General features: G+C 47.6%; 1 protein-coding gene across 4 annotated transcripts in view; it reads right to left on the bottom strand.

The window, feature by feature from the left end:
- SEMA6A (semaphorin 6A) overlaps window positions 1–14,507 on the bottom strand; it is a 128,187-nt gene that overhangs the window by 34,908 nt on the left and 78,772 nt on the right. For all 4 annotated transcript variants that reach the window (XM_047728980.1, XM_047728982.1, XM_047728981.1 and 1 more), the window contains 7 exons: window positions 12,655–12,745; window positions 9,633–9,752; window positions 8,849–8,937; window positions 7,747–7,964; window positions 4,028–4,159; window positions 1,731–1,886; window positions 127–303 (listed from right to left, as the gene is read on the bottom strand). In XM_047728980.1, coding sequence (XP_047584936.1) covers window positions 127–303; window positions 1,731–1,886; window positions 4,028–4,159; window positions 7,747–7,964; window positions 8,849–8,937; window positions 9,633–9,752; window positions 12,655–12,745 — 983 coding nt within the window. The remainder of the gene's footprint in view (window positions 1–126; window positions 304–1,730; window positions 1,887–4,027; window positions 4,160–7,746; window positions 7,965–8,848; window positions 8,938–9,632; window positions 9,753–12,654; window positions 12,746–14,507) is intronic.

Genomic DNA, 14,507 nt, shown 5'->3' with positions numbered 1-14,507 from the left:
TGAATTAAAGTATTTTTTGCAAATAATACTAAAAGTCACCTAAACATGCTATCCTCACATAGTCTCTGAATGAAAAGGATCATAATGACCAATAATTACTAAGAAAGAGCCAAAGATTCTACGTACTTTTCAGGGTTATAAACGCTCATCTCCTCCAGGAAAAGGCTGTCATTTAGGAAACCACTGTTTCCTACCCTGGCCAAGAACTTCAAGATGATTCCCTTCTCTGATCCCAGGAAAACCACAGTGTGATTCTGATACGGGCCTGCAGCAGTGTCCACTGCAATCTTGGTCAGGCGATATCTAAAATGACAGGATCACGGTTTTTAGCTCTCTTGTCGGTCTGTCATTAAAGGGTCCCCTTTTCCACTTCAAACAGTTGTGACATAGCTTTCTAGTAATAACCCCAAGAAAAATATATGCATGTAGATAATGTTCTCAAGCTGTTCTGGTTCTTTATTTCCACATGCGGAGCATTAGGATGGCTCCAAGGGGAGGATGGAGGTATGTGTGGAGGCCAAGTCACATAACAAATAGACAGGCATCGCCATCTGCAACCGCTCAGCAGTGATCTCTTCCATGAGCAGCAAGGAAGGGCTGAGGTCTCCCAGGAAGAGGGGAAGAAATACTAACCAAACTCACTGAACATTTCATTTACCACCGCAAAGGAAAGCAACAGATACCAGTTTCCCGTACTCTGCCTCTGAAGTGCAAAGCCTTGTCAACAAAATGTTGGATTGGAAAGCTTTCCACATGTACATAGTGGGGCTGAGAACATGCTGAGGGATGGGAAGGTGGCGTGCCGATGGCACTGTAAATAAAGACAAGGACGTGCAGGCCAAACAGGGTCCATCTGAAGCTGTAGGTGAAGGACATCAGGCCTTCGATAAATCCCGTCAGACACCGTCTTTCGCGGGTATCTCTCAGCCATTGACCACTCGGTGGATACCTGTTTGTGCCAAGCACGTTGGCGGAAACCAGAAAACACGGGCCCTCCTACAAGTTTTACACCATAGTTTTCAGTTTATGGGCAAGAGCCGTTAGAGTCCTTTAACATCTTCCCCTAAAGTCATCGTTTAAAAAATGGTGGTAAAGACGAGTAACATTTTGTTTGTTGGCTACCGCCAACAGGATGGTACTTGGGAAATCCTGTGGAACGGTTTGGAAAAAAACTCTATAAAATAGAGATACAAGAAGGAGTATTTAACGCTAACACAAACTTCTGATCAGCTGACCCTTCTCTTCTGGCCACCCCTTCAGATTACATATGGTACAGTGTGACTCCCTCACTCTAGCGTCCTTGCGCAAGTGCTGTCCATCCCTGGTCTGTCTGACAGCTAACAAGCTGGGGACAGGACTTGGATGGGATCTGGAGCATGTTTTGCAACCATATCCAACCACACATGTATTCACATCCATCGACTGGCTCTCCTTCACTGCTTCTCTGCTTTTGCCCAGAAGGCTCTCACCCGGAAGGAGGTATCTTTGTTCCCTCTAATTGCTGGCACGGGTCCTCTTAGCCTGGAGATATCAGAACTCTTCCCACTGGGAATGTGGTGATGGGGGTTTGGTGGCAGACCCCCAACTGGCCAGCATTTCCTAGCTGAAGCAACACCAAGGATAACAGAAGATGTTTGTGGCATTTCAAATCATGATGTACCGGCAGGTTCTGTGAGCATGAGATGGAGGAAGGAACAGCCCGGTTAGGGCGTGATCTGCTTGACACCCACCTGACCATCGTCCTCAGGAACCACGGCCTGTTGATGACAGAAGGCACGGCCTCATCCATAAGGGGGTGGGTTTTGATGAAGTTCAGGGTGTCATCGGGAAACTCATTGGAGGTTGTGTATTTTTCTAAGGATGATGAGCCTGCGCAGCAACCTGGCCTGGAAAGAAACAAAGGGAGGGAGCTTTTTTTTTAAAATGCCTTATGGCAAATTCTTTGAACGGACTGCTTCCCTAAGCATCTGGCATGAGGGAGAATATGCTGTAGGCTGAGAAGGGGAAGTTGAACAGTGCAGAATGCCACCAAACAAAATAGACTTAGCTTCTCTCCTGGCTGCCTCATTCCATTAACGAACTTGCAGCCAGGGCAGCCTGGCTTCCCCCCAGAAGCCCAGACCAACCTCCCAGACAGTGATGGAGCTTCAGTCAAGGGGGGAGGTGTGTGCTTTGCCCACATGGCAGGAGCTCTGCTGCCCATCCTAAAACCCTGCTGGACGCCCTTGAGGCATATTTGCTCTACCAGAGAGAAGGCAGCTGACTTCTGCACGATGTAGAAGACAGAGGTGCTCACAGAGCGGCCAGCCAGCGTAGAGCCCAGCAACACTCACTGTAACCGGCTCTCCTTACGTGGGGCTCCGAGGATGTGCAGGGTTTGTCTTTAGTGTTTTTGATTGATTTGGGCAGGTATGAAAAGCCAGTTACACTGAAGATTCTCTCCTGAAAGGTCATTTATTTCTGAACACTGACAGCAGAAAGTCCTCTCTACAAGCAGTACCGTGGTTTCAGGAGTCTAGGGACAGCCTAGTAAAGTCAGGTCAGGGAAACCCGACCCCAGTCCTGTCCACACCCTGTCTCTGCCTGCTGGTTCAGGAGAGTACACTGGACCCTGATAGCCCTGGCATGATCCAGCCTCATCTATGCACCGTTTTATGGCACTAACCCAGCCAGTCCTGTGAAAGCATCTTGATGTCGGCCAGAGGCACAAGGAGGCCCGTGGAAGGATGGGGAGAAACCCATTGTCACCATCCGAAAATCACAGTTTGTATCCTGGCGATAGCTGGCTGTCACCGTCTTCACACATCAAGGGGAGCACAGTCTGTGAGTATTCCCTGGAATCTCACTCCTCAAGCCTAGCTCCCCTTCCTGCCTATCTGCAAAGTAGCTAGAGTTCCCAGGCAGTGACTTTTCGGGGATCTCTCTGAGCCAGCCACAGTGTGCCTTTTTGCACCCGGTCTGCTCTCCATGAGTAGCAGCGAATACACACGGCAGATAATTCAGGTGATGAAGACCGATGAACCACGGAGGGCTTCCTGTGGTTGGGGTGGGGGGCTGGGTAACATTACCTAAGTCAGTTCAGTTGAATGGACTGGCCTGCTCTGTGTGGGGGGACTGGTGGCTGGAGGAGAGTGTTGGAAACCAAAAAAAGGAAGATACTGGGCTTTTCTGCAGAAGCTCAAAAATTCAGTGGAGGAAGCTGGACACACGTTTCTACAGACCTTAGATAGCCCGTGTTCTAATGGAAGTGTGTAGCGCGTGCTCCATGGGGAGGGCAGGCATGGGGGTGAGGCAGAGTTTCATACTGTCCCTCTGAGAGAGAACGAATTAGCTGACTCCATGCGAAGATTTCGCAGAGGTTACACAGGACCAAGAGGTCTCTGCATTGTCCTGGGACAGCAGGTTCCCCATGAAAGCGATTCTGGGGCTCTACATTTTGGTGGAGGGATGTGGAATGTGTCTGGATCCATAACAGACTAGAACCCGGTAGAGCGGAGCAAACACGATGGTCCACTGTACCCACTGGTCTCTACCCGCCCTTGCCCCGGAGTCCTGGATGCAGCTCTGATCCAGCCTGGTTACAGAATCCAGGGATCACCATGTATATTTCACATTTGATTAGGGTGTGAGGACGTGGGTCTCTCTGTATAGGACGGGGAAGCAGGGTGGAGTGGTGGAAGTAACCTACTCAGGTCTGTGCACTTGCACAAGACACATTCTGCCTCTCCGGGCCTCCCGTTTCCCAACCATACACCAGCAGGGCTGGACGGGATGGATTACACTGGATAAGCCACTGGGATAGAGCTTAAGTAGAAGACTTGAGCCTTGTTGTTTTGAATATAGCTAGAAGTAATGCTGAGTTTAGGTTAAGGGGTTGAAGGCAAATGGCCTTCTAGGTCTTTCTGTTGTCCTAGCATTTATATCTCTGGGGCCCCATGGAAGGTACTGGTATGCGGTTCTTTAAGAGTCAGAGGACCAAGGTGCCCATTTTTCGCTGTTTGGAATCTCCACAGAAATTTACACATACCTGGGCTTGGGTACTCGTTCATCAGGAACTGGTGTCCAAGTGGAATCTGGAGACTTCTGCTCTTTGAACCTCCCCGTGAAAACATTGGCAATGTCGAGCATGTCGTAGGCACACACTGCAGACCCCGGGATGCTGTAACATAACATCTCATGCTGCGTTACTCTCACAACTGTTAGGCACGCAGCTTGGAAAACAGACTCCAAAGCACTTCTCCTGTTACGGGCATTGGAAATTTCAAGTCTGCACCCCAATATTGTAAGGAACGCTGGTATGCACAGGGAACGTTTCCCTGAATCACGTTTGCATGGGTGGCTTTAAAGAAAAGACTGTTTACCGGCAAACGTACAGGACAAAAACCTCTTCCTTTGGTTATTGACTTTGGAACTGCATTTGTTCATAACTGGTGGTTCAGAAATTCCCTGAATTTTCACTCACTAATCTTAAAGTCTTTGGAAAACGTTTTACGTCTCTAATATTGGGGTACATTTGAAGTAAAAGTGTCTCCATTGTCCACTCATTGCTTTTTTGTGTTCGGTTTATTCCAGCCAGAGACCCCGGGAGGGGGAATGTATGTGTGGGGAAAGCACGCTTATTTTCTGTTTGCCCACTGCCCATTTCAAGTTTTACTTCCTGTTTATTTGCATCAGACAAAGCAGCTTAAGCCTCTAAAGCACCAAAGTTTTGCAAATAAAGTGCCCTATTATGTGCTAAATAATAATAATGGTGGTAATCTCTACCTGTAATTACATCCTTCTCTGGTACTCATGGAAGGACTGGGGTTTTTTTTTTTTTTTTTTAAAGTTGTGACTTCCTTTTTTTTTTTTTTTTTTTTTTTTTAAGATTTTATTTTATTTATTTGACAGACAGAGATCACAAGTAGGCAGAGAGGCAGGCAGAGAGAGAGAGGAAGGGAAGCAGGCTCCCTGCTGAGCAGAGAGCCCAATGCGGGGCCCAATCCCAGGACCCTGGGATCATGACCTGAGCCGAAGGCAGCGGCTTTAACCCACTGAGCCACCCAGGCGCCCCTGGGGGGGTTTTTAATCAGCAGGGAGAAGGCATGAATTATTCATTCATTTGAACCCCTGTTTGTCTCTAACTATGGTCATTCCTTGATTTTGATCAAATAAATGGCTGGCACCAGCTGGTCGAGAGCGTTCACTAGACTTTGAGGTAGTGACCAAGGCATGGGCGGGAGTACCCGGGCCAAAGACACGGGCGCTGTGCACGGTGACTGCGCTGTCCAGGGCAGAGAGACTGGTTTAGTCTTGACTTTGCAAATATTGAAAGGATATGGAAATCACTTCCTAAGTGATTAGGGGAATTTTCTGCCATCTTTAATTTCATAACACAGTTATTGAAGTATTACTAATAAAGCAAGAATTAGGGAAAGGATTAAAAAGCTTTTTTAAAATGAAGTGGCAGGATGAATTTTCAAACATGTGGACTATATATACATTGTGTACAGAATTAGATAAGACAGCGATCCCTTTGGTTTTGGAATCTTAGAACCCTAGCATTACTTAATTTTGTGAAAGTCTTTTCACATCTCCCTATTCTGACAGTAACAGGGATACATAATGTAAATATTATGGTGAATAGGATAGCTACTGAAGTATTTTATGAGGCACCTCATAATAACTAAAGTTACCCTAGAGTTCCATAATCTTCCCAAGGTTAGAATCACTTGTGAAATCCTTTCGTCTCCCTTCCTTTACTCCCTCCTACCTTCTGTTCATCTTTCCTTCATTCATCCTTTCTTCCCACCTTCTATTCCTTTAGCGTGTATTTATGGAATCCCTAATCTCCAGCAGCAAATGCTCAATAAATGACAGCAGCTCTCAGCTAAGATGCGTTGGTGGGACTGGCAGACCCGGCAGAGGAGGGCACGAATGGGCACAACACATCTAAGAACTACCTTTTAGCTCCAGCCCGTAAGCCTGTGCAGCTGGAAGAGAAGGGCCTGACCATGGCGGGACTAGTATGCTCACCAGGGAACTTGGGTTTTGTCCCCAGGGCAGAGAGGAGCACCTCAAGGGCTTGAAATAGCCCTTCCCGACCAAGTTTGCGTGTGTGGAGGATGGGGTGGAAAGGGATGAAACCAGAGCCAGTAAAACCAGGGGCAGACTCTATAGATGAAAATGGGTACGTGCATTGTTACCATTTTCTCATTTTACTGAACAAGTAAGGTTTCTGAGACTGCATAAGCATGTACTAAGTGGGGGCTTCCTAGGGGACTTCTAAGAAAATACTTTAAACGGAGTATCTGTGACGGACAAGAGTCTACTACTGTGTTGTAATTACATGGGAACTCCCCCTCAACGCCCTACCCAGCCCCCATCAAACTAGAAACGTGCTCCGAAATTCCTCTAGCCCCTGCGTTCCCATGTACCAAGACAGGTTCTTTTTAAACAGTTTTAGATATTTGGGTTCCAAAGTATGAGCAGTCACAGCCTGGATTTCGTATCTTTTCTATGCTCAAGCCTAAAAATCCCTGCAGGTGGTTAAGCTCACTCGGATAGAACTGAACACTTCTCGTTGCGGTATGGACTCATATTGTCACCCGTCTTCCGTGGAGAGCTCTTGACTCTCGCCCTCCAGCTAACTGAGGAACGTTTGTGCGTCCTTTGGTGTGTTCTGCTTCAGACTCTCCCGGGTTCATAAGCATTTCTGTGTGCCATCCTCTAGTCGCCTCACGCAGGTGCCTGTCATAGGGACACCCCTCAGCTTCTTAAAAGTCTTCATCAAAAGGATGATTAGGACCACAACAGTGTTTATCCGGAAGAGGGGAATACAGAACATCCCAGGTTCTCCACAGAAACAAGAAAGATATTCCATGGTTTTAGATTTTATGACCATGTCCGGTCATACGACAGTGCTAGGACTCTCAGATTTAAGGTTTGGTAGAGCTCAGTACCGGGGAATCTCTGCCTGCCTTCCTCCTATTTTTTAATCTCTGCACAGTTCTGCTCCAGGAAGAATTTTTAGTTCGTCAATAGATTACTCAAAGCCTTAGCCTAAGTAAACATGAGCATAGGAATGAACAGGCCGCCAGTATTTCTAGGTTCATTGTTGGATGACTTGTAAGTCGTCACTCAAGCCTCCGGAGTCAGTGGCGGTTGGGGTCCAGGTTCCTCGAACAGGGTAATAAGTAGGGCCCCTTAGGTAGGGTGCACGATGGACTTGTTGGAATCTCACATGTCACTCTGTAGCCTTTCAATACATTTTCAGTGGTTTCGCTTCCAAAGTTTTCTATCCAGTCATAGAAATATTTAAAGTCACACAGAACGTTAGATGACCTTGAGGAGGAAGGAGGAATGCTCTTGAGTTCCAGGGGTGCCTCTTTCATCTCCTGACTACTTGGACCAGGTGACAGAATTGAGGTTAGTTTCCTCAGGTGTAAAAAGAGGGCAACAGTATTCAGTTTCTGGTACGGCTGGAGAGATTTAGAAATAACACATGAGGCATGTTTCCATGCCAGACATAGAAATAGGAGATACTGTTATAATTTATCTAATTACTTCCCCTAAAATCCTAATCTAATAATGCTTGTAACTGACTGTTAATTTGTTGATGAAAACTGAGTGTTAAGTGCTTTTAACCACAAACAGCGGGTGGCACATTTGGTGTCAGTTGTGAGACTTGTGCACTGGGAGAGAACCCCCCAGGGAAGAGGAAGCCGGGAAGGACCGGCGAGGCGAGCACCGCCAGGGCACGCTTACCTGTTATAAGGTGTGGAGAAGGTTGCCAGCACGACATCGCGCCCATTGATTCGAATCACGTCCGTGACCGCCTGAAGTATGTTAAAATAAAAATGAGAGTCTCCGGGAACCGAGCAGTTGAGGCGAGCCTTCAGGAAAGACGTCCACTGTTTCTCCAGGACTCTCTGAGACCCTCCCATGTCATTTTTACACACCTGAGCCACTCTTGGGAAGACTACCTGCAGAGGAAACACACCGGGGACAATCAGATGCGCGCCGCGTGGGGAGATCGTGGTGGAATTTGCCTTTCTTTGAAAACAGAAACACAACAACAAGATGCTTAATTTAATCCCGTGTTTCTAAAATTAGTAGCCCCCCCCCAAAAAAAGGGCAGGGGTGGGGAGACTCATTGGAACAGCATGTTTTGAAAGATAAGGCTGTGGCATTTAATACAGAGCCACAAATCCTTCAGGGGATCAGCTCCCAGCCAGATAAACTCATTTCCATACAGACTGCTTAGCTTTTTATTTCCTCAAACAAAAGCATACTTCCGAGGCGTCATCTCTGCTATCCTCACTGGCTGCCTCGGGGCCCTCTCAGGCTCCCCATTCCTCCAACCCTGCCAGCCGCTGGGCACTGACTTTGTGCCCTCCGGCTTCCGGACCGTGACCCACCCTGTGGTAGAGGTAACTGGAGTGGACATTCAGTAAGCGTTCTGCTGGTTTTTGCAATAAAGACAATCAACACTCTCAGTTTGCTTAAAGGTGCTGGATATTTACTCTCCTCCTGTGGAACAGCTCCGTTAAAAAGAAAAAAAAAAAAAAAAAGAACAGAAAACGATGAGTACACCGGGAAACCACCTCTCCAGACGCTTGAGACTCAGTGTGAAGTCAACCAAACAAACATCAGTTGGTTGCATTTTCAGTAGAGGCGGTTCAGAGGTTCCCTGTGATCTGGGACTGTGCCGAAAAAGGCCCCAGGGCCCCGAGGCAGAACTGTGTTCATTGCCACCAGTCTCTGGCTGAGTCTTGTCAAAATGATGACCTTGAACTTAGATTTCTGGTTCTTCTTTCAAGGTCATTCGTAACAACATTGGGGCGAGTGAGACTTCAACCCTCCTTACCTTTCCCATGGTGTTATACTCCACAGCTATTTCCCTGAAGAAGAAGTAGATGTAGTCTCCATAATCCACTGCTTGGACAAAGTACGGCTCTATGGGCAAATGGCATTTTAATTGGGGACATGTCACACAGAGTTAAAAGAACTTCAAATCAGTTGCAACCAGAGACTTGGCATTAATTAAAAGTGTAGGGCCATTAGCCGTGGGGTTAACGTGAACAATTTCTAATGACCACATATGCAAGTGCTAGTGATTCCAGGAGGCACTCAAGCCTCCCAGTTCTATCTTTCAGAAGGGGTTGCAATGAACAATGTAGACTAAATGAATTTTCATATGTCTCTCATTTTGTTTTCCACAGTGGAATGCCTGCATTGCGGAAGGGATTTTGTACATGCCTCCTTGTGAACCCTAACTCATAAAGGGTCATGAATAGCTTTTTTCCTGCTCCTCACCGCCTCCAGTCCCTTGTTCCCTTCCGTGAATGAAATGTTCAGTTCTTTTCACGTTAGACTCTGAAATGAGAGCTTGAGGCAGGAAAGATGAATGTACTGTATTCTGTTGTAGTGACGTTGGTCGTTGTGTTAATACTCCCGAAACTCACGGTAAATGAAAGAGGGAGGTAAAGAAATCAGTTGGGGCAAAAGATGGCATTTCCACCTTCCTGTCTGTCAGAAGCCATTACTAAAATGAAACTACAGGCTGGTCTGTCCAGGCTCTAAATCTCCCTCAAGCTACATATCCCCACCCCCACCCCCCCACCCCCCGCTTCTCTTAATTATTTGTTCACCTTTCAACCATTTGGAATCATGTTTGACGGTCCGTAGGGTTGGGCTGTCTCCAAGACTCCGGTAAATGACTGCGTCGATGGCAAGGAAGTCAGTCACTGTGGCTGAGTATAGTTTTCCATCTTAGAAGAAACAGAAAAGAGGTGAGCAGGGTGGGAACAAGGCAGTGGGTGTGGGGGGAATACTAGAGACATCCCCCGGACGGCTTTCCTACATCAGGCAAATGAGATAGGACAACTGGGAAAAATCCAGGAGTCGCTGGGAAAATACTTGGCCCGTATTCCTAACCATTTTAAATTAGGATCTTGAGAGATGAAACATTTTTCATTTTTAAATTGCATGGCAATTTCTGAGCAGCAGCAGCTCAGGGAACAGGGCAAATGAAAAATGTTGTTTGCTTCACTTGATGAGATGGACCTTGGCTGGAATCTCAAGGCCGAGGGCCCCTGGACACTGTTGCTGCCACCACACTGCGGCCCGCTGGATTAGGTGGGAGCCCGGGGAAAGACAGAAACTGACAGCATCACCAGAAATGTGAAGTATGAGAAGTGATGGGAGTCCTTAGCCTGAGCAGGTGCAGAGAGTCAGAGAGAGGGGTTTCAGAAGCAAAAAGAAGTGGCTGAATTGCGACTTTGATCGTGAGACTCGCTGCTTCTCTTTACTTCAGTCGCGAGAGTCACGGAGCTCTGCCTGTGGAGCTTCAAGAAGAGATACTTACATCAGTGTTTCAAAGTCCTAAATCGAAAACATTCTGACACTGAAGATGCCAAAGCAAGGAAAAAAGGGGAAGGGATGCCCCAGTTCAGCCTGGCCTTTGTTTGAGAACTCATGGCTTTTGGGAGATGCGCTTTAAAGGTCTATCCAAGGCAGAAGAGCATGAGGAAAGTTGAAGATTAATCCCTAATGCTTTTGGTTCTCTTCCTGGATTCATAAACATGCTGCATACAAATAATCCAGTAGGATCTTGTGGAATAGTAAAATCTACGCAGGTTGTGAGACAGAAACAGTAATTACGTTCAAAATAAAAAAAGTCCTTCCGTGGTTCATTTTTAGTGGATGCCTTCATCGGCTTTGTGTCCACGTGGCTTACGTACACGGCGGCACTGTTTCAGCTCTCCCGCTGGCGGGATAAGCATCGTGTTTTTTTAGAAAAGTTTATCCAAACGGATCTCAGCAAAGTTCTCGATGTCTCCTTTTGGCCTAAAAATAACTGAAATTTGCTGAGGTTGGAGGTAGAGCCTTCTTGAACATCTGCATCGTTAACAGCCGTCTATCAGTAACGTGCTGACTGGTTAGATCGGACCCGCAGAGGGCAAACCTAGCTGTTGATAAGCACACGTCTACAAAAATCACAGCTTTTCTTCAAGAATCGATCAGAGCCCCAGGTCGTGCAGGTATGCCGGGTAGTAGGGGACAGCGTGTGTGCGGCCACGTGTGTGTGTTTATGTGTGTATTTTCCGTCTGCTTTCCGTTATGCTTTCAGTTTTGCATTCAGCATTGGCTATCTCACCAGAACTTTTACTTGTAACACAGAGCACTGTTCTGCCCCTCTTGCTAAGATGACAACCATTTTCCTTGCAACAAGGATCTTCTATTAATAAGGGCTGAGCTTTCATGAGTTTTCCAACAGCCCAATGAAAAGCTCCCCAGGTACGCTTGTCGGGGGAGTAGGAGGGGTATTCGGAGTGTTGCCTGTTGCTCACGGGGCTTGCTCCCTGGAGTCCTGGAAGGTTCCTGGAAGGCTGGTGACCTTAGCCACTCCTCTGATGCTCCCACCCCCTTTGGTTGACAGTTAACTTCTACAGGGCGGCCCACATCCTCCAGAGGCCCAGCAGGTTCAAGTGTCAGGAAGGGGCTGTAGCAGAAGTTACGCACTTGGGTACTCTTTGCTCTGGCTTTGCTCCTGCCCATGCTGACTGACGGGTTTACAAGACTCTTCTACAGTGTCACGGGTCCTCCTGATACTGCACGCTACTGTTGGGGACAAAGCCTGAGGAGCCCTTCTTGGCACAAGCCATTTCCCCACCCTGGGACTGCAGCCTGAGGCTCACAAGCGCATGGCACTGAGGATGAGGTTCAGGGAGCTGAGCTTGTTTCATAATGGAAGCCCTAAAGTTTCCCATTGAGCTGGGATGTGTCAGTTTTGAGCTGTTGTGATGGAAATTACAGCTAACTGCTTTATTACATGCTATAACCACCACTATTATACCAACACTTCTCCCCGCACCCACCTTCGCACAGCTGGCAATGAATTCCTAAATAAATTCCTAATTAAAACACACACATACACATACACACACACACATGCTAATATGCATGAGAATCCCAATCTGAAGATAACGGCTTAGTTGCTGCTGCTTTCTAACCTTGGCAGGGGAGGCAAGGGGAGAGGATGAGGAATATGCACCCGCACCGCCCCCCCGTTATCCTTCCATCAGAGAGAAGCACACACCCTAATCAGGTCAGTGGTATTTGAGGTGTCTGCTGGAAACTTGCGGGCTTATGGACTCCCTGCTTGGACATCTTCCTGCAGCTTTACCTTGTCTCCTCCCTTTCCCCTTCTGTGTGTGGACAAGAACCCACGCGTCTGTGAGAGCAGTCCCTCCCTCTCCAAGGAAGAATCGGAAGAGCAGAGACATGAAAAGGCCTTGTGTCCCAGATCACGGCACTGAGCCACTGAATCATACCAGCCCCAAAGTCTATCCCACCTTGAATAATCAATCTACATTGGCCGTTCAAGGGGGGATCTTTGATTATTTGAACCCAAACATGCCCTACACAATGTGTCACACACTGAGTGTGAAGCTGTGATCCTTTACTGAGGCACACAGGCATGGGGTGGTGGATACTCCTTGTACGAAGCAGAAGTACAATTTCCATGCGAATTTCAAATGGAAAAGGCGCTGTTAATTACGGTATTCCCCAGAGAATTAGAGGACCGCCATGACTGCACGAATCTTCCAGGGGACCGGCAGAGACAGGCATGTGAGAGCAGATGCAACAAGAGGAAATCACGTCGTTTACCTGCAAACAGTGCGACGTTGGCATGTTTGGCATCATATGGGCATCTGGCCATTCCACTGAATTCATCTCCAGAAGGTTCCAGAGTATCCATCTGAACGAAATAATGGGACTTCATTAGGAACAGTAATAACCAACAGTAGTCAGAGCAACAAATACCTATAAGTCGCTTAATATTTGAACTCATTCGTACACATAGTGCAAAGGATCCTCAGATCCCCTGAGATAAGTCTGTTGGTTTCAGGTGTGGAAACAGCTTCAGAGAGATGAAGTCACTTGTCTGAGGTTCAGCAGCTAGGAGAGCCTGAGACTCAGTCATGTTTCCTCGATTCTTAACTGTTAGAGTCAATGGCTTCCCATATCCTTTAGGAACGGCGTAGAAATAAGCGTCTTTTCCTTGGAAAAAGAATTAAAAAAAAAAAAAAAAAACCAAAAAACTTCCTCCTTTCCTCCCCCACTGCCTCTGAATTAAATGTTGAGTCATAAACTCTAGAGAATGATATCAGTCTTTGGTTTTGTTTTGCCTGAGGAGCCCTGCCTTTGTGGGTTAAATCCCAGTAGAAGACACTGGAATTCTTCCTCTGGCTAGCTGGCAGAAGAGGATGGCATCAGGAGAGGCACAGAAATGTTGATGCAAGTGGAGCTCTGGTTGGCGCTTTGCACCAACTTCAGAAACCTGTCCCACCCTCCAGTCGTGTAGATGAGAAGGAAAGGTCCAGAAGATGAGGGGCTCACACAAGTCCTGGCAGTCAGGAGTGGGGCTGCCGTTTGACACCCACATGTGTGCTCACCCCAGGCCTTGTCCCTGCACGCAGAGGGTTCTAACAGGTCTGTTGCTGAGTTTTGTTTGGCCATCTTAGTATGGAAAGAAAGAAGTGGGGGAGGGGAGGGAGAGAGAGAAAGAGGAGAAAAGGAAAGAAAAAAGAAAAACTGAGCTCTATTTTAAAACAAGGAGATTGTAAATGAAACCCGATTTCTTATTTTTGAGCAAGTGGAAAAGTCACCTCAAGCCTTTCTTACCCAAGTGGCTGCAACCAGCTATAAGAGAAGTAACGGCCCCCACTGCCATTTTCTTCTAACAGGCACCTAGACCTCAGCACCAAGGCCTCTTTGCTCATAGAATGTAAGCACGCCCTGCTTGTCTTGCTTCTGCAAGTTACCCACCTAGCTTCCTAGGGTTTGCGGGTATGCTAAAGCCTCACCGAATTCTATTTCCCTTTCCTCCACGGCACACGGAACTCCATTTCCCACCCTCCCTTGCAGTTAGGTGTGCTCACAGAATGAGCTCTGGCCCATAGAATGTGGGCGGGGGGAGGCTCTGTGCCCCCTCTAGGTCTTGCCTCTAAAAGCCTTCCAGTGTCCTCCACTCCGGGTCTCTGTATTCTGCCCTGCTAGATACAAAGGATCCAGTCCAGAATCCCAAGATCCTAGGAGATGGCCGAGGTAGGAGCAGGATGAAGTTTAGCCTTCTGCATAACCGAGTGGAGCAGAGCCTCCGTCACTGACCTGAGCAGGAGAGAAAGTTTTCCGGGCCAGCCCCTGGCCTCCGTCAGAGGTCGGCGCACCCTGGCCAGTGATTCGGTGGTCTCTGCCTCCTGCCCTGTGGTCTTTCTCCTGACACCGTGGGATCTCCCTAGCATTTATAGCTCAGTACCAGAGTCCGCACAGTTACCTCCTCCACGTCGTTATTGTTTTTATAACCCTCTGTGACTCAGTCTTCTTTCTGTAGTGGGAGGTATCTTGTTTGCTTCTGGCGGTTGCCTGCTTTGACTACAGGGCCACAGATACAGAGCTGGGAGAAGAGATGCCTGAGACAGTGCATTTGTCCAGGGACGACCCGCTGAAAGGCACTGAGT

Source organism: Lutra lutra, chromosome 5 (assembly GCF_902655055.1).
Source record: "Lutra lutra chromosome 5, mLutLut1.2, whole genome shotgun sequence".
Classification (NCBI taxonomy): domain Eukaryota; kingdom Metazoa; phylum Chordata; class Mammalia; order Carnivora; family Mustelidae; genus Lutra; species Lutra lutra.
The sequence above is the reverse complement of the archived record's forward strand: the minus strand, read 5'-3'. Positions and strand labels throughout refer to the sequence as shown.